The sequence below is a fragment of the Ornithorhynchus anatinus genome, chromosome 14, assembly GCF_004115215.2.
Source record: "Ornithorhynchus anatinus isolate Pmale09 chromosome 14, mOrnAna1.pri.v4, whole genome shotgun sequence".
Classification (NCBI taxonomy): domain Eukaryota; kingdom Metazoa; phylum Chordata; class Mammalia; order Monotremata; family Ornithorhynchidae; genus Ornithorhynchus; species Ornithorhynchus anatinus.
Genome location: NC_041741.1, coordinates 11,353,088 through 11,373,550, shown reverse-complemented (window position 1 = coordinate 11,373,550; position 20,463 = coordinate 11,353,088). Strand labels below are relative to the sequence as shown.

At 43.0% G+C, this 20,463-nt stretch overlaps 1 protein-coding gene across 4 annotated transcripts in view; it reads right to left on the bottom strand.

Annotated features, from left to right (window-relative positions):
- Positions 1-20,463, bottom strand: part of NUBPL (nucleotide binding protein like) — a 115,308-nt gene that overhangs the window by 20,583 nt on the left and 74,262 nt on the right. For all 4 annotated transcript variants that reach the window (XM_029079165.1, XM_029079167.1, XM_029079166.2 and 1 more), the window contains 2 exons: positions 16,057-16,150; positions 5,717-5,802 (listed from right to left, as the gene is read on the bottom strand). In XM_029079165.1, coding sequence (XP_028934998.1) covers positions 5,717-5,802; positions 16,057-16,150 — 180 coding nt within the window. The remainder of the gene's footprint in view (positions 1-5,716; positions 5,803-16,056; positions 16,151-20,463) is intronic.

Genomic DNA, 20,463 nt, shown 5'->3' with positions numbered 1-20,463 from the left:
GTAGAGATGTCTACTCTCTCAAAGAAGAGATCAAAGACATAGCAAAAACACTTGAAAGACCTCCTTAACTGCCCCTTCCTCCTATTTTTGTCCTTCTCCCTCCCCATCCTGACCTGATTGCCCACCCTGAGCCTCCAGACCACCTCCTAGACTCTGCACCCCCATCCTAATCCCCTCAAAATAGTCCCTTTCCCTACCTGACCTGTAGGTATTAGAAGAAAAGATAAGGGTTGGGGAAGGGAACTTTTTTGTGTGAATTCAGGATGCAAAGTGGGTTGTAAATATGGCATCCACATAGATCTCTAATTTATAAGCAAAGAGGGGTTACTGCTGCCAATCTACCTACACAGGCCCTTCGGCAACATAGGTAATACTGAGAAAACATTACAGGATTCCAAAACAGCCACAGTTATTGTTATTTTCAAATAGAAAGGGGAGAGTTGTCTATGAAAACTTGTGTGGGATCTCACTGGTCTCCACTGCTACAGACCTTGGGCAAGTCACTTCTCTTCATCTGTGTCTCAGTTACCTCATCTTTGAAATGGGTATTAAGACCATGAGCCCCATATGGGGCATGGACTGTGTCCAAATTGATTAGATTGCATATACCCCAGGACCTAGAACAGTGCCTGGCACAGAATAAGCACTTATACCTTAAAAAAATAAAATCCTACAGTCCTACAGCTAGTTGCATCAAAATTGAAGGTGTCTTGTCAGATCCTTTCCCTGTCACCAACAGAGTAAAACAAGTCCAATTTTGTTCAATCTATTCTACGCAGCTATGCTCAAGGACACGGCAAGGAATCTGGAAACTGGAGTTAGAATACAATTCAGATCCTCTGGGAAATTCTTTCAACTCAACAGGCTGAGAGCATCCTCAAATGTCCTTGAATCACTCATACAGCAGCTCCTATTCACTGAGGACTGTGCTCTGGAAGCAAACACACAAGAACACATGCATAGAGATAATCATGAACCACTTCTCAGAATCAGCAAAGTACTCTGGAGAATGAATGACAGCAGGATACCCAAGCAGCTCCGATAGGTTGAGCTGAAATAGGTCGGTCAGGAGAAACACTTTAGAGACATAGTGGAGGAAAAAATGTTAAATTGCAGTAGCAGGGATTAGGTTAAAGGAAAAACTTGTTCACAATCCAAACCCATCCAGGTTCAGTGTGGCCTATGGGAAAGAGCCTGAGTTCAGGAGCTAGAAGACCTAGGTATTAAACATGACACTAGCACTTGCCTGAGTGACTCTGGGCAAGCCATTTAACTTCTATGTGCCTCAGTTTCCTCATCTGTAAAATGGGGAGACTGTGAGCCCTATGGAGGACATGGACTGTGTCCAACTTGACTAGCCCGTATCTACCTCAGTGATTAGTACAGTGCCTGGCACACTGTAAGCATGTAAAAAATACCACAAACAATAACAACAACACCTGTAAAATGAGGATTCAGTACCTATTCTCCCTCCTATTGTGGACTGTGAACCCCATTTGGGAGAAGGACTGTGTTCAATATGATCATCTTGTATCTACTCCAGCATTTAATTCAGTGCTAGGCACATAGTAAGTGCCTAGCAGTTGCTGGCCCCACAGGCTGAGGCTGCTCATAAGAGATCCCATGCCCAAGCCAAAAAAACCCCAAAAACCCCAAAACACCCCCCCCCCCCGCAAACCATCTCTCATCACGATCTCAATCTAGTGCTTCTCAGACTTTCCACGCTGAATTGCAACCAGAAGTCCCAGTAGCAAATCCCTCTCCTGTTATTTGAACGATAAGACAACAAGAATTACCCCAAAATTCCAACCAGGCATTTGGCCTGCTTCTGGCAGACACTGCTACTGCGTGAGACCCTCTCGAGGAAAAGCTAAGATCTGGTTTTAAGTTAGGCTCAGTGACCCACTTGATTCAGTGTAAGGCTAATATGCTGAAAATCTGAAAGGGGGAGTTTCACAGAATTACTGCTGCTTCTCACCTTATAACCAGGAAATAGTTTGGCTCATAAGTGCAAAGATAATTCTCACAGATACCCAGAAGGAGTATATCCAACTGAGACACAGAACCTATGAATGTGCCCGAGTGTGGTGGGGACAAAACAGATAACGAATCTAAAACACACACACACACACACACACACACACACACACACAGAGCCTACTGTTGGAAGCTCTGCAAGATTGGAAATTCCAGGAGGGATGAGCTACTCACCATGAATACTGATTCACCAGCTACTGGGGAGCAGAACCGATCAAGGGTTTGGCAGGGTTTAAACCTTCCAATGTTACTATCACTTCCTGAGAGACCACTTTGGTGAGAACTCCTATGGAAGGGATCTGGGAATTTAATCCTCCCTCGTTCCTCTTGAACACATCTCTCCCCTCCAAATGAAGTCAGTTTTGCTCAGAATTTCAAGCCACCATTTAATTTAACTTTATACTGAACTTCTAGACATTGCTAAACTCTACCCATACCAATGAACAGTCTTGACATCACTGTTTCCATGGTAACTAATGCACTTCAACGAGGGAAAAACAGAGCAAGACTAAAAAGAGACCAAAACGGAACAAATTAAGTGGCATAAACAAAGCAAATTAGCAATTTTCCTTTGCATTTTGTAGCACTTTCTATTTTCCAAGTGCTTTCCCATAATTAGTTAATCCACACAACACCTCGGAATGGGCTGAAGCATTATTATTTTCATCTTAAAGAGGTGGAAACCCTTCGGGAGGCTAAAAGACTCAACCAAGACCACCAAGAAAGTGGCAGTCAAGACCATAGGGAAGAATTCCTGATCCTCAGCTCTGGCTCAGTTCCTGGCTTGCTGCCTCGTGCCATGATGCGGTGAAGAGAGCTTGAAACATGTTGCTTTTCCTTGGCATTTTGCTTACATTTGTTGATTGATATAACTTCAAGCAAGGCCCTGTAGTCATTCCGGCATTTGACAGGCCCCTCCAACCTTACTTCTGCCTACTATGGTATAAAAGTAAAGAAGTCTACACATCATTTTCTGCCTTTAGAGTTTCAAAATGAGGCTGTTATTCCCTGGGCTGAAAAGCTAATTCATGACCAGTAATCCCTCCCACACAATGTGAGCATGAAGTCTGCCCACCATCTTGTACCTGCAGTCACTATAGGCAAGGTCTTTCACTATTTCTAGCTCTGCTTCAGTCTACTATCAGCTTGAAAGCATTTCACAAAATGAGCCCTGGCAGATCTGTGCCACGTTTTCGGAAAGTGGGCTACAGTGGAGTGTGGCCTTGTGTCTTGCATTAGGAAAGCTGGTCATGCTTTGCCAGGGGTCCTGCCCTGCCATCTCCAACAGGGCCCCTAGAGATGCTGTTTCAAGTTGGGGTGGTGGAAAAGGATCTGGAGGCTACACAGTAGCAGCAGCAGCAGCAGCAGCCATGCCCTCGTCAGCAGCAGTCACTACTGTTGCCATTACAACTGAAGCTGAACTTGGCCTTCTCAGGCTTTTCTTCAGCTATCCAAAGAAGCCGGTACGGTGTGTTTGCAGACAGGCTGGGAGCAAGGGCTGCCAGATGGCAGAGGAAGTGGTGGCTGGGAGAGTCTGGGCTGCCTGTCTCCCTCTTTTTCCTTATCACTCCTTCCACTATTTCCCCTTTCCTTTTCGTCTCTTTTATGCTCTCTCTCTTTGCTCTCACTCCTGCCCTTTTGACCCTCTACCATCCCATCCTGAGCATTCCCCTTCCCCTTTGAAGGTGTTCTTAGGCCTTTAAGGCACTCACTGCTCACCAATCAGCAACTGCTTAGTATCCCAGCACAAGACCAGCCCAGGGTGCTGTAGTGTAGCAGGAATCACATCAGTGCTGGTAGGCTGACTGTAGTCCCAGACAGCAGTGATGATCCTGTCCTGCTCTTTAATGACTGTTCACTGGGCTCAAAGGTTGATGATTCTGATGCTGCTCAAAGACCTGGACACCATGAAGCAGGACCATCACAATCGTTTGGACTAGAATCTGACGCTTTGCAGTGCCATCCTCTGACTGCTAGACTCTCGAAAGGCTGAACGGTCTTCTTAGGCTACATTCCATGTCCCTGATGGTCAGGGGGCCCTTGGACAGTCTGCTGCCGCGGCACCAGAGTTTAACTAGGGATTTCAGTTCTGTACTGCTGAATGAAATCTTTAGCCACACATTTTGCTGGCACAGAACTGAGCACAACCTTGGTCTTCTTCAGGCTTCTTGGTTGAGAGTTGACATCTCTGAAACAACTGATTTGCCAGGTGATGCAAGGTCACCCATTTGACTTGGTGCCACACCATGCCAGGCTAGAACATGCGCAAAGAGGGAAACCCACCGTGGCTCAGTCCTCGAATCTGTTTTACCGTGGTCTATCTGGAGTGCTGAAAGTAATCGAGGGGGTTGCCAAGGTTCCCCAAATAATATAAACCCAATATAAGGAGCATTTATGAAACTGTCAGCTGGACAACAGTATACCAATCCAGCTAGTCCACAGAAGCCAGAATAATGAGTCTTAGACCCAGTCAATGCCTGGCAACCTGACTGCAGTTACTGTAACAGTACCTAAGAATGGTTTTCACGATTTTTGTTTAAGTTAAAGTGGCTTCTTAAGGATGCTTCCTATATATTTTCCCTGAGTGAGGAAAAGGGGTGAGGGGAAGGGATGGAGTCAAAAGAGATGGGAGGGAACTATTCTGGTTCTCTTGCACTCTCCCAAGCTTTCAAGGGGCTTAGTAGTAGGTGCTCAATAAATACTGCTGATTTGGGATATAAATTTGCATGACATGATTGCTACTGAGCTCGGAAGTACAACTGGGAACAGAAAACCACATTATAATTTGAGAAACATTATGTTGTAAGAAGTACCACCTATACCACCTTTAATAATCAAGATCAGCACCATCCTTCCAAGTATTTCTTGATATGTTCATTTTAGTCTTTGGACCTAGCTCTGAAGGTAGTCATGACTACAATAAATCAGTTGGCTAGTACTCTTTGATTAATTTTCATCTCTAGTCCATCTACCTCAGTGGTTCCCAACAATACATTTAACTAATGTTTTAACTTAAGAAGCTTCAAGTACTTCATGACATGATCTCTTAAAATGACTCATCTACTCCAAGACCTTTCTACAGTGCATCTGGGCTGATAGGAAACATACTCCCAAACGTACACGTATTGAGGAGCAGTGTAACCTAGTGGAAAAAGCACAGGCCTCGGAGTTAGAGGACCTCGGTTCTAAGCCCGGCTCTGCCAGTTGTCTTGTTGTGTGACCTTGGACATGTTGTTTTCTTTCTTAGCCTTCAGTCTCATCAACAGTAAAATGAAAATTGAATATCTGTTCTCCTTTCTCCTTAGACTGTGAGCCCCATGTAGGACAATGGACAGTAGCCACGTTGATTATATAGCCCAATACTTAGAACAGAGTTTGACCCATAATAACCACCTAACAAATACTATTCTAATGATAACAATAAAAAACAGTAGCACAATATGAAACCCATTGTGGCACAATACTATGGTGATTAAAATAAAACATAACATCAGAGTCATCATGAACTTACCCATATCCTCACCTACACTTCACGTCATATTTTTTTTTAACATTTAACCCTAAATAACAAATCTAGGCTTCTTGATCACCATAACTTCAAAAAAAACACTTGTTCTACAAATAGAATACTTTCGTATTTTGATATCCCTAAAGGAGATTCTTTTTTGTGAATGCTTACGGGCACGTGGACTTTCCGAAACATCTCAGCTCCTTTTTGGGCATCCATTAAAGCTATGTCCTGGGGCGTTGAGACGATCACAGCTCCTACAAAGAAAACCAAACCCATACTGTTTATTCAGGATGTCCTGGAAGCTGGGCACCAAGATGATCAGGGAGATGGAGTAGCTATGATAATGAAAAACTTAGGATTTTTCTATCTTGAATGACACAAACCAAAAAGAGGAAGGATTAATATTTACAAAATCAGAAAGAGAATCGTCAGACATGGAATTGTTTTTCACAAAATCCCATACCACCAGGAACAGAGGACGTCCACTTAAGACTGGGGCTGGTGGTAAGTGAGTGGTAAGAATATGGAACTTGTTTGGCAGGCTAAAAGCTTTAGTAAGTTCTAGTGTGTTTTGGATAGATCTGGGGTTGACCAGTTCATAATGAGTTACAAAGGGGATAATTAGGAATGTAAAGGGAAAAGTTAGGAAGGGTTACATGTTTTACCCATGAGGATGAATATCCAGGAAGGTAATTCTGGGCTGGATGAGACATGAGACATACTTTCAGAGGACTGGGAATGGGGGTGCAGGGAGAGAGAGAGTGTGTGCGTGCTCAAGAAGGACAATTTTTAAAAAGCTAAAGGGCAGGGATGAGGATGAAAAAGGAAGCAGGAGAATGGCAGACAAAGAGGGAAGGGAGGTAGGGGTACTGCAAGGTAATTACCAAAAACAGAAGACACAGGATCCCAGCAGCTGGGACTGAGGAACCTCGAGTGGTAGAGGAACAGGAGAGTGAAAATGGAAAATGGAGAGGGGCTCCAAGGGAAACAAGAGTTATAGGGAGAGATGAGGCAAAGGAGGACAGGGAAAGCAAAAAATGATGACAGGAACAGACATGATGAAAAGAAGAAGAGTGACAGAAGGGAGATGAAGGAACTTGAGAAAGAGGAGAGTGACAGAGAAATTTCCAAGAATTAGAGAAAAGCAAAGACTGGACCTTTTTGCTCACAATGCTCTAAAGGCAAATATAACAATACCCGATCCATCTTGGCCTCACCATTTTTCAGCAACAGCATTAAATGTTTAGTTTTTGTTGGTGTACCGAGCTTGTTTCAATATTCCCTTAGAAAATGGAAATTCTCCCTTTCTTCTGATTCTTTCTTGGCTCCTCTGATTGGCAAGGACTGGCTTTTCTCATGGCTTTTGGAACCTAAGCCAATACGAGCTAACAAAGTTTACCTCTTAGAACCAACATCACTGATCATGTCACTTCAGCTCTAGTGTTTGTTGGATAACTTGTGCTCCCTCTACTGATCATATAGATACCTCGGCAGCAATAAAAACAAGTTTTAGCACGTGAAACCATTAGCTGCAAAGATTTCCCACTGCGTTCTCCAAGGAAAGAGTATGAGTTTCATACTATGAGTTTCACAGTATTTCTTTAGTACTCTGTTTCTTAGTTATAAGGGGAGACATAAAAAGTTAAGGTTGAAGGATTCTAGCCAGAAATCAAGAGAACTGTTCATTTTAACATAAATGCCCTATTAAATGGGAATTCTACTCAATTTTGGATTCCTTAATTTGCATGAATGGTTGGAATAGTTAAATGGTTCAAGTTGATTAGTCCATCCTGAAATGGGTGATTGTGAAGTTCCAGGGCTGAGAATGGATCTGCTCTTGACACTGTGTACAGTGCTCTTCTCCTTACTGAATCTCAATAACAATCAATATTACTGTGTGCAGAGCACTGTACTAAGCACTTGGGAGAGTACAATATAACAAACTGGGTTGGTAGAAATGTTCCCTGCCCACAATGAGCTCACAGCCTAGTGAATTGTTAAATAATAATAATAATAATAATAATAATAATAATAGTGTATTTGTTAAGTACTTACTACGTGCCAGGAACTGTACTAACCACTGAAGTGAATACAAGCAAATTGGGTTGGACAGAGTCTCTGTCCCACATGGGGCTCACAGTCTCAATCCCCATTTTACAGATGTGGTAACTGAAGCACAGAGAAGTGTAATGATTTGCCCAAGGTCACACAGCAGGCAAGTGGTGGAGCTGGGATTAGAACCTATGACCTTCTGACTTGCTGATCCATGTTCTATCCACCGTGTCATGCTGCTAACCATTCAAAATTACACTGGCCCAATTCATTTCAAAGCCTGGTAATTTTTGAAAGTACCAATGTACAACAAGCCAATTTAAATGGATATATATTTCAGTCCACATCCTGACAGGTGGACTGGGTGCTCAATTAACATTTGTTCCTAATGATAAACTTCCCAAATTAATTTTTGTTCTTGTTACTAACTAAGGGTTTGCAAAGATAATCATTTGGTTATTACTGGTTTAATATTGACCAATCCAAACAAAGGCAAATCCACTGTAATTATCAACTGTCAGGTATAGGTAATATTTTGCTTATTAAATAATCACACTTGGGTTATCAAAATCTACATCTATTGCTGAGAAAGGATGCGATATTCTACGGTGGCCAGAAAGGCTGAAACAGGGCTCGGTGGGGCTGGGGACTCTTGGATCTATTAGAGGCATCCAAACCCTTGTAGGCTGGTGTCATGAGAACTACTCCAATATTCCCAGTGCCCTGAGGACAATCGAAGATAGATCCAGAACCCTCCTATTCCTAACATATGGTCCTTTGCTGGATCAGTCTTCATGTGACCCCTCAAGGTTCACCCAACCAGGACAAGCTTTAAATTCAGAGTGGAATATTTCATTCCAATAAATGTATCAGTGAGGGGCCCCTTGTCCCTCTCCTAGAGATGCGATGCTAACTCCTGGCTGAGGTATCTCAACATTTGACATTCTTGGAAGCTGCATCTGTGTCTTTCGTGATTTCAACTTCAACTTACAAGATACTCATGCCCCCACTTCTGTAAACACGAAGATAAGGATGCAATAGGTTTAAAAAAAAAACACTGTCGGATAAATCTAATAAAATATGAAGGAAGGCCTGTACAACAAATGAACAACCCCTATTATGTATTTATTTGCCAGTTCTGAAACCTCCAGAATATTTTTACCCATCAAATCCCTCTACAGGATTAGTTAACCCTGACTGGTAAATTTCACATCTGAAAGATAGTCCAAAATGGTTTCAGCCTCAAGCATTCCAAATGCTGAACATATCTGTAACATTTCTAAGCATATCTAAGGACATAGGCCAAAACTTTGCCTAGTTGACAGTCAAGAGACTTGCTCTGCTGCCTGATCAAAATAATGAACTACTAGGAAGCTTTGGATGAAAGGAAAGGCAAAATACCTCTTACTCAGTTTAAATCAGCTGTTTGAATTTCACCTTTTGTCTCAAATGGGAGGACAAAACCCACTGTGATTTATGGTCTCTTTGGCAATTTGCTCACTTTATACGTCACTAAAGATAAATTTCTTACCCACCCTCTCTAAAGGATGGATCTCCAAATCCCAGAAGGCACCCTCTAATATAGCAGCAGCAGCAGCAGCAGAGCAATGGCCATTAGGGAAGTGAGAAGCGGGGAAGCCATCAGCAAAATGTGTCAGGAGTCATGAACTGCTGCTATCCCGCGCACCTGAAGTCATTGAGCAACTGAGACAACTCTGCTCATGAGCAAGAAAATGCCCTTTTCACTTTAGGTAAGCTTGATCAAAAGTGTAATATTCTATCTCCTTGACCACACCACCCTTCTCTGTGAGACCTTACATTATTTACCCATCACCTTCCAGTAACGACCACAGTCCTCATCAACCAAATGGAGTCCTCTTCATGGCCAGCTCAAATTACCTCACTTCGCTCATCTTTCCAACTCTTACTAAGCAACCTCTTCCTTGCACCATCCCACTTGCAAGCCATGGCTAAGCCTACGCCCTGCACCTGGCCCTTCACTTGCTCCCAGGTCACTAGGCTTCCACCCTTCACTGTTCAAACATTCCATGAAGTCCCACCTCCTTTCTGAAGTCTGTCTTGAGGGACTGAGACCTAAGTGGAGACTTTTCCCCAACTCTGGTGTGTCCACACCATGCAGATCTCTGAAACTGTTCTTCATTCCACCAAGCCTCTCGTACTCTTACTTGACACCATGTAGGTAACTGTTCCCGGTTTGTACATCTTTTCTTTTTTCAGTATCTCTTATTAGAAACTGATGTCTAGGGGAGTGGGTTTTTTCTAAAAATGCACTCTATTAAAGGGTGAGGATTGTACCTGTGTAATCCATTCTAATCAGCTCTCAATCCACCTAAATTTGAAACCCGTTTCACTGTCACTGGTGCCTCTAACTGCCCCTTTCCCCTAGGAAAGGAGTATAAAGGCTCCAAAGTATTCGCAGTGTGCAGCCTATGCTTTTTTTTAAATACCAAGATTAAAACCCAACATAGAGCGGTCTCTGGGTAACCTTTGCTTGGCTAATACATTTGAAACAACACAGTACTGTACTCTCTTCCCTCATTTGGAAGCACAAGGAAAAGAACACCTGGTGAGATTCCAAGACTAACAACATACACTTGCCTGAAGAGTTTTCAGGGAAATGATAATGCTACACATCAAATGATTAATCCTCTCCTATTATGGAAGAGCAGCTAAGTATTCAAAATTTTCTCTGGGTTCATTGGTATGCATTAAAAGTACCCAGAAGGTATTCTGAAAGAACTACCCCACTCAGCTTAAGACAACATTAATTTACAAGCCAAACAGGACAAACCCAATAAACTGAATTCCCCGAGAAAGAAGCAGAAAAATAAGAGACAAAGCCAGGAAAAGGCAGAATTTCTTCTTCCTTTGATAAATTCAGAAACACAAGAAGAAATCCAGAAGCAAAAATAGGTAACATCACCTTTTACCCTATCTCCTTCTCCTCCAGCAATTATTACTCTATTTGGCCTATACACTTAAAAACCCAAACCAAAATTATATGCCAATAATAGCCACTGTCAACATATTTATGTCTGAGGCTGACTTCTAAAGCTGTTAAATAAATCAGCACTGCAAAATTGTATTAACAGCCACTTGTAGCACTTATGTACACATCCATTTAGAAATTCATACTTCCTTACTTTTGTTAATACTAGTTGTAGCTCTGGTTTCTGTTTCCCCCATTTAGCTTGTAAACTCCATGAAGGCAGGCAGGGAGTGGGTTTTTTCCCTCTCCACTGTATTCTCTCAAGGATTTGGCATACTGTCCTTCTTGCAGCAGGTACTCAATATATGCTATTGATTGATTAGAACTACAAAATTGTAGCTATTCTAGTTGATAAGAGGAGTAACTATCACACCACTAATCCCGATTTCAAGTAAAGCCTGGTTATTGCCACAGTACAGAAGGCTCAAATCCATGATGCCTGTTTTTTTCCTATGCCTTCATCTCATGGCAAAAAATGTTACATTCTACCCCACGAAAGGTGGAGGGTTGTGTTTCCAGAGGGTAAAAATAAATAGTATCTCAAAATATTAGTGTTCCTTATGAAGTGTCTGATTTGCTCCTCTTCCCCTTACAACCCCCATGGAGTCATTTCATTGTTCAGACTCTTGCCCAAGGTTATGAAATTTGAAGAATGTTTTCTGTGAGTGGAATTCATATTAAATTGCCCCAAGGTAACTGTGAAGCAGGTGTTCCTTTGCAAACTAGGTCTCCATTTTAATGAAAGAGGAAAACTCATCCACTGGCAAGACTTGCTTTCCACAGAAGATGCCTGAAACCCTTTTGGTTACTTCGAGATTCCATCAGCTAATGTACTTCTTTTCCCTTATAAGTACTTCTTTTCCCCTGTAAGTACCAGCTTACAGCCTCTCATATGGTTTGATTTCCCATCACAGTACATACTCCCGCCGCCAATTCTGTACAAGCTAAGGAGTATTGAGTAATGTAATTAGTAGGCTAATTTTCAAGGAATAAGAAAAAATAAATCAAAGAGAGTAGCAAACCTCTCAGCCTCAGGCTCCTTTTGCTATTTTTATTTTACCTAATACATATGTAAGCAAAAATTCTGCACTAACATGAGCCTGCTACAGTGGGTGCAAAAATAAATTAACTGCTCTCTGGGAGTGGTCTACTTAGGGAAACATAGAAAATTCACTTTGGATAAATTAACTCTTTTATGTTGCCAGGGAACAAAAGGAGACTTCTTGATGTAGATTCTCCCAGGCACAAGCCTCTTCCTGGAAATGCCACCTAACTGGGATTACCCTCTACGAAGCACCTATTTTTCTTTTGATGGTATTTGTTAAGCACCTACTATGTGCCAGGCACTGTACAAGTACTGGGGTAGATACAAGGTTGTCAGGTTGTACACAGTCCCTATCCAACACAGGACTCACTCACTGTCTTAATCCCCATTTTACATGAGATAACAGGCACAGAAAAATTACGTGATGTGCCCAAGACCACACACCAGATACAGGCAGAGCCGGGATTAGAGTTCAGGTCCTTCTGACTGCCAGAGATGGTAATTCCTAATATATAGCCTTTTACCCTGTCTCCTTCTCCTCCAGCGATTACTTCAGATTTGCCCTATACATATGGTATTTAAACTGTTCAGTAACACTTAATAACTCTAACTAAAATTATATGCCAATAATATTCACTGTCAACATATTTATGTCTGGAGCTGACTGGGGCCAGAATGAGTGCTTACTTATTCACCTCCATGTCAAACAGAAACTCCTTACCATCGCTTTAAAGCGCTCTCTCCTCTTGCCCCCACCTACTTTGCCTCAACTTCCTACTACAACCCATCCCACACACTCGGCTCCTCTAAAGCCAGCCTACTCACTGTACCTTGATCTCATCTATCTTGCCGCCTACGTCTCGCCCACATCCTGTCTCTGGCCTGGCGCACCCTCCCTCTTCACACTGGAGAGATAATTACTCTCCTCACCTTCAAAGCCTTATTGAAGGCACATCGCGTCTTCTCCGACTCCCTTCTGAGTCGCCCTTGCACTTGGTTTGCACACTTTACCCCTCCCTCAGCTCCACGGCAGTCGGATTCATTTATTTATATTAGTGTCTGCCTCTCCCTCTAGACTGTAAGCTTCCTGTGGGCACATAACCACCTGTTATATCATAGTCTCCCAAACAGCACAGTGCTCTGCACATACTAGATGCTAAATAAACATGATTGATTGATTGATTAAATTAGCCCTTTTAGACCAATTAGGGGATAGAGCTGGGTCTGCTGCTGAGAGGGTACAATGACATTTTCTATTCCTTGGCCACAGTCCACATCTCACTTCCTAGTGAAAGCCCCAGTGATCAGTTCAGTGGATGTGAATTTCTCTCACGTTACAAGTGTATACTAACAGGGAGCAGGCACAGCGGGGCCTGGGGCTGAAAGGGCGCTCAGAGTTGGATCTTTTTTTTATGGCATTTGTTAAGTGCTTACTAGGCACTCTGGTCACAAACCACACTTACACCCTGAGCAACATTCTTGCAAGGGGTGTTGTTGGTTCAGGGGGACCAAGTGAGATGAAAATCTTAGAGAATGGTGGACTGTCTCATACCTTGCAGACACACTCTCACCCTTTAGTGAATGTCACCATCGATAGGGGTAGGAGTATTTATTAAGAGTTTACAATATGCAGATCACTGTACTAAAGCTCCGGGAAAGAATATACAGATGAGAAATAGGAACTAAAAAAATGCCATCAGTGGTGTCTTTGGGCACAAAGGAAAATCATATATATTTTAACTCTTACAAGACTCCTACCTCACCAGATAAATTCCAGGAGCTGCTAATTACTCCAGGAAATCCAGAAGATCTGGAAGGGTGAGTCCAGTCCCTAAAAGAATCTTCCATAGGAGGACTGGACTCATTAGGAGGCAGACTAAGCATTGGAAGACTGATTGCAGATGCAAGGGCTTGTAAGGTGGTAAGGTCAAACAGGTTCATGCAAAATGCCGCTGTTGATGCTCTCACCCTATGTGGTGGAATTTCAATCAATCGATCATATTTATTGAGCGCTTGCTTTGTGCAAAGTACTATATTTGGGAGAGTACAATATAACAGAGTGGCTAGATACATTCTTTGCCCAAAAGTAGCTTACAGTCTAGAGGGGGGAGTTCCTCTTCCTAAAGCCCCTGCTAAATCACCCTGGTGACTCCAACTACAACTTTGAGATATATTGGCCTAAGCCTACAATTTCACACTGACTTTGATGCCTACAGCTAAAATTCTAATTTAAAGCCATGAACAAAGGCCTACTGGAAGATTCATTAGTGTACTAAAATACTGCATAGTTTTTCTCATTGAGCTTTGGGCATTAACAGCTCACTTGACTTTTAAGTTAAAAAAAAAATCACCAGGACAGAAACCTTTTTTCCGAAGCTGGCATTTGCAATTCTAAGAAAAAGCCACCACAGTTTTTTTTATTAGCCTTGCCTGTCCCTTTTAAAATATTTTTCTGACTCATCCTTCTTTGAGCCTGTAGCTTCTCCCCAAGGAGGATGGGTGAGTGAGCAGCTACACTTGTATGTCCTGTCCATGAACTTGCCAGGAAGAGGGAAGACAGACTGCAAATGGACCCCCATGATGACCCCTGACACTAATCAGTAACACCTCAAACACTATTAACTCCTGGGGATCCCCCACAGAGCAGACCAGAATACTCAGCCCTGCTCGAGAGGTAAGAGTCCCCAGAGAGTTGAAGACTCAATCATCTCTTCAGTAGGGCATTGAATCCCTCCCCCATAAACACTGAACTCTTTCAATTAATCATTGGTATGTATTGAGTGCTTTGGAGAGCACAATACAGTTAGCAGAAACAATCCTTGCTCTCAAGGAGCTTAAAATCTAACAGGGGAGGCTACAGTCTAAAAGAAGAAATATTTTTTCATTTTTTTTTATATCCTAGACGAGGCACCTTCGCTCCATCACTTTTAGCCTTGACTTTTTTTACCCTTCATTTCTTTCATACTGCTGTTCTCATACTGGCCAGATCACCTGATAATTATATTTGTGCAAGACAAACATTAAAATCAACATCTATTAACCCGGTGGAGTTCATGCACATGGAAAGGATCTCACCAACAATAAAATCTTTAAAAATAACAGACTCCTATGCATATGTTCAAGGCACAATGCAACATTTTTGGGACCGCTTTTTCTGCCAATTAAGGCTTCTGCTTTGACTTTACAGGTCTTTTATATGGCTCTTTTGGGCAATGTCAGTTTTTATATCTAGTTTGCAGCATCTGATGGTTTGAACTGCTACAAATGACTCTTTGTTTATTATCTGCCACTTACTGTTGGAGAAGATTCTTCCACTGCTTTTCAGTAAGTTATTGGCATTACTAATTCAACTGAGATTCTCCAGACTCACCAATGACATTATTCCTACTGGTACATCAAGTGGAGTACATACAGGCTGATATCTTATATATTTATAAAGTACTTATTAACAATACTTAAAAATATATCAATTTAGGTAGTCTAAATGGGGGCAACAAACATAAAAACACAACTAGAGAGCTCAAAAATAAATAAAGCAGGCATATAAATATGTATACATGACTGCTAAGGAGGGAACATATATATTTAATTGCTAGAGCTGGCGGGGGAGGATTTATATGGCTCAGGGTGCTGGGAAATTGGGAAACGGCTGTTGGAGGAAATGGATTTTAAGAGGGATTTGAAGGCGGGAGAGCTGTGGTCTGTCTGATGTGGGATGCTGAGTTCTGAGCTGAGCAGCGCATTCTTCTTTGATCACTTCATCTTACCATTCATATTTCATTTGAGGTTTCTTCTATAAGCACATCGGATCTTGATATTGTGGCTCTACACATACAGTTTGAAGAGCTCTCGAGATTTTATCTAATGCATCCTATACTACCCTGGGTGATAGGTGTTGCTTCAGCCAACAGAGAAATCCACACCCAAATTCCCAGTTCATGGTACAGAATTTGGTAAGGGGTTCTGTGCGGGCTTTCTTTTTAGCAAATTTACATGGCACATCACCGGGCTAGGGATTTGAGGTACAGAGAACAAGTCAGAGCTGGCAAGAAGGGACAGAATGGGGCCACTTTTGAGAGCGGTAGAGCCCAAGGGACTCTCTGCTGGGTGAGGGCCCAGTTAACATACTAGGACCTAAAGCCATCCCGAGCAAGGAGAATAGGAGAGCAGTCATTGAAGGGAGCAATGGTCTGAAGATTTTGAATGGCTGTCGGCTTTATAAATGTTCATAAGCATTCTCACACTGATGGCACTTTGATGGCTTCCATTTACTTGCAATCTGCTCTCAGTGAAAAATTTCACATTAATACAGTCCATGAGATTTTAAAAACTAAGGGACATAGAAACCATTTTTGCCTGTTTCTAAAAGGAATACTAGTTGAATCAAGAATTTAAAGGTACCTGAAATTGGGATATTCTGTGAGATTGACAACTGCACATCTCCTGTTCCCGGCGGCATGTCAATGACTAGATAATCCAGGTGACCCCAGTCCACCTGAAAGAAAATTGACATGTTTTCAGCAAGGGTGATGCATTTGGATAACAAGAAAGCAGGCTATGGACAGAGAAGACATTAAATAGGGAGCCAATTTCAGTGAGAAAACCACTGAGAATCTGGAGTAACAGTCTTGAGGGTTACCTGGGAAGCAGGTAGCAGGTAGCTAACACCATGCAGACCCCTTGCCCCGGACCACTGGAGCCCACCACATGGGAGATGGACTGTGCCACTCCCACTCTACCGGGACTCTCTGGCCCCTTTTTCTCCGGCTGAAAGGATTAGGAGCAGCAGCCGAGAAAGCCTACAGCCATCCCATTTCACTGGACTGCCAGAGCCTGATCTGTGGGACACAGACCGCTCCTCCCCACCTACTCCTAATCACACACCACATGGATTCCCGTCATCCCCCATCTCCAGTCAGGAGGGTAAGGAACCAGCAGCAGCAGTGACTAACAGCTTCCCTTTACATCGAACCGATGGAGCCTGGCGAGTGGGAGAGGTTGCTCCTCTCCAGTACCCTCCCCACCTTCCACATACACTATTACGACTCCTATACTCTCTTACGCTCCCTCTCTTCTTTGTTTAGGAAAGTGAGCAATTCAAGGCAGCATGAGATCGTCTCAACTTTCAGAACACGGGGCAGACTTTGGCTGCTGCCCTCACTGTGACTGCTGAGCCACGAGGAGCCTAAAACTCCACTTGGCCAGCCTCAATGCTATCTCTCTGGTTGAAAATAGCGTTGTCCTTGCCTTTTATATTTTCTGCATGCTCTTAAACCTTCATCCCTCCATATATGTCCATCATCTATACCCTCTCTCCTCCCTTATTCTGAGATTGTGAGCCCCTTGGGGTCCAGGGACCTTGTCCCTTTTTCACCTGGATTTTCTTGGTCTCGGAACAGTGCTCTGCACAAAGTAAGCACTAAAGGCCATTATTTCTACTACTTCCAGCACTACTATGTAACAGATGCGGAGATGGTCATGGCTAGTCAAGGACACTGGCTGACATTTCCACTTTTTTAGATTATCCTCACCACTGCACCTGACTGGGGAGTATATAACAGAGTCCACTGTATTTTATTTTCAATATTAACTCAGAATGGCACATAAGGAACGAATCCAACAACAAACCCACTATTATGGCCAACAGCTGAAGCCTTCAGAACTAATCCAAAAGGCGGCTACAACAATCATTTTCCATTTCTGTTAACTGAATTTCAGCAGAATTGCCCAAAGATAGGACATTTTCCAGAGGAACAGGTTTCCAGAAGCCATTACTTGTTGCGCTGAAACTCCCTGGCACTGGCAGGCCACATGCCTCTATGTTTCAGAGAACATCGAGTGACTGGCGCCAACAAGATATCATTGTTGTTCCTTGGCATTTAATCACATTTATCTCTTTGGCTCCAGTTTCTCTCCCTTTAAAAGAGAAATACTGTCAAGGCCTCATGAAACCAAAAATATTCCTTTGTTCCAACAATTATCCCTTGATTTAAAAATATATAAAGAGACCTTCTTAGTTCCAGTTAGCTAACCTTCTCCAATAATGAAATAGATCAGCTGCCAGGAATTTGGGCTCTTACACAACAAGGCCAGAGAAGCATTACTTTTTAAGGCATTTCTGGGGTCTCCAGATGCTTCTTATATGTTGTTTCCACTGGTATATTATGTTTTGCTGAGAGTTAAGATACAAGAGAAGTAAGGGGATTGCATAAAGTAATAACATAAAATAATGTTCAGAGGAGCAACTATAAAAACTTCCTAATGGGCAAATATTTGTGGAGAGAGTGGTCAGACATGGCTATATAAAAGGAATGTAAAATCAATCTATATTATTTATTGAGCACAGTGCACACATCACTTATCAGAGCTAATGAGAGAGCTCTTTCTAGAGAGAGTTTTTCTGTGCGGCAGTGCTCAACCCTAGTTTAGGGCTGATGTGGTTTGTGGCCACAGTGACCACTCAGGTGGGCTGCCTCACTGTGCTTTATCTGCTGCAAGCTCCACGGCTCCCCTCCTTATGGGATCGGAGGGATTTAATGCCTGAAACTAGATTAAGCGGGGATTTATCACAATCCCAGGCCCGAACGTAGGAAGGCGGTGGGTCCTCAAGCCCTCTGCCTTTTTCTATCAAGAATACGGGGAGGTTGGTAGGAGAGGTTACTTTTTCGGCCCAGGGAGTGCAGGCCAGGGGTTCAGCAAAGATACAAAAGTAGAAGATGGGTCAATGCTCCGAGCCCCTCGCTCCAAGCTCCAACAACTCCCTCATCTGACTCAATACGGCTTTCACCCACCTGGTATAACCGCACCTATTCTCAATCTATAGATGATTATTCAGTAATCAGATAATCTCCAACATGAAGCATGAAACTAAAATGTGCCAGTCATTCCTGTTTAGACAGGACAATGCCGAATTTTGGGGTCGGTCCCATGTCTCGCTCTAGCTTCTAGCAGACTCTTTAGTGACCCAATACACTTTAAGGAAAGGAATGATCACCCAACAAGCTCCTGGAAGTAGCAGGGTATGAGTCTGCAGATCTGGAGGCAATATCACTGCTACGGCCTCGGCCAAAGTGATGACGTGGCCTCGGGCGATGCTCTGACGTTAGGTGAAGAGGCCAGTTCTGGGTTATATCCTCTGCCAAGCAGAAACAGTACTGAAATCAGTGATGGAGAAAACAGAAAAGTGCTCCCTTTGCTCCTCTCCTGAACAATAATTATTAATCAATCATATTTATTGAGCCCCGCGTGCAGAGCGCTGTGCTAAGCACTTGGGAGAGTGCCATACAATAGAGTTGGTAGACGTTCTCCCCGCCCACATTTGGCATCTGTCGAGCACTGTTCTAAGCACTGGGGTAGATAAAAATTAATCGGGTAGGACACAGTCCCTGGCCCACGAGGGGCTCAGAGTCTAAGTAGGTGGGAGATCAGGAATTATTTTCCCATTTTACAGATGAAGCAACTGAGGCACAGAGAAGTTCAGTGACTTGTCCCAGGTCACACAGCGAGCAAGTGGCTAAACTGGGATTAGAACACAGGTCTCCTTCCCTCTTTTGTCCCCTACGCTCTACCCTTCTCTCCCTCTTTGTACCTGCTCTCTCCTTTCCCCCACTCCCTCCTCCTCTTCTTTCACCTGCCTTTCTCTAGCCCCACCACATTGGCCCCTGAACCCCTCCCACCAAAGGCGATCAAGTCTCCTTGTGCTTTACTGTATCATCAAGACTGTGAATAATCTCTACAAAAAACAAGAGAAAATACACCTCCTTTCCATTCTATTGCATTTTCTTTCCTTAAAGATAGGTTACAATTGCCTGTTGTTGAACGATCTTGTATGAGAATCTATTGTGATATACAGAAAGGGTCACAGTTTCTAGGGAAACCTTCATTATGCATCTCTTAACTTTGTGCTATTAAAGAGGTAGTCTCAGTTTCAATATCCTACCATCAAATTCTAATTTCATTCTAAATCATCTGTCACTCCTAGTTTTATATGAATAGAAAATGTTATGTAGTATGGCTTTCTGAATTTAACTGAACATGTAAAGGGAAAAAGACAAAGATGACAAAGAAGGAGGTGAGAAAATTACCTGACCCTCTCAGCCCTGCCCAATAAGGACTCCACAAAGAGTCACTGCTATCCCAGGGCCATCTTTTCCCCTCCCAATGGTGTCAGCTCAGTCCCCGGCCCCGCTTAAACCCTCTCAACCAGGGCTCCCACTCAGAAGACTACATGAACTAGAAATCTGGAGACCGGTCTGGCCCATCCCAATCCTACTCTCTATTTCCAGTTGTAGCAGTGAGTGACTACTCTTGACCTGAAATGAGACAAGGAGGGGGCAGAAGTGGCCAGAAATTCCCTTTCTAGGGGTACAAATGTTGACCCTCAGTTGGCAGCCCCCAGAGTCCCAATTGCTCCCCAACCTTCAAAGCATTACTGAAGCTCAATCTCCTCCAAGAGGCCTTCCCTGACTAAGCCCTCTTTTCCTCTTCTCCCACTCCCTTCTGAGCCATCCTGACTGGCTTCCTTTATTCATTCCTGCTCCCAGCCACACACGACTAATGTACTAATAGGATAAATAAATGTACCAAAGGACAAATACATCTGTTATTTATTTATTTATTTTAATATCTATCCCCTCTCTAGACTGTAAGTTCTCTGTGGGCAGGGAATGTGTGTTTATTGTTATTTTGTACTCTCCCAAGAGCTTAGTACAGTGCTTTGTCTATAACAAGCACTCAATAAATATGACTGAATGAATGAATCAATCAATGTTCCCTCTCTTCCAGTGCTGGTTTGAGCAGTCCCTGCAG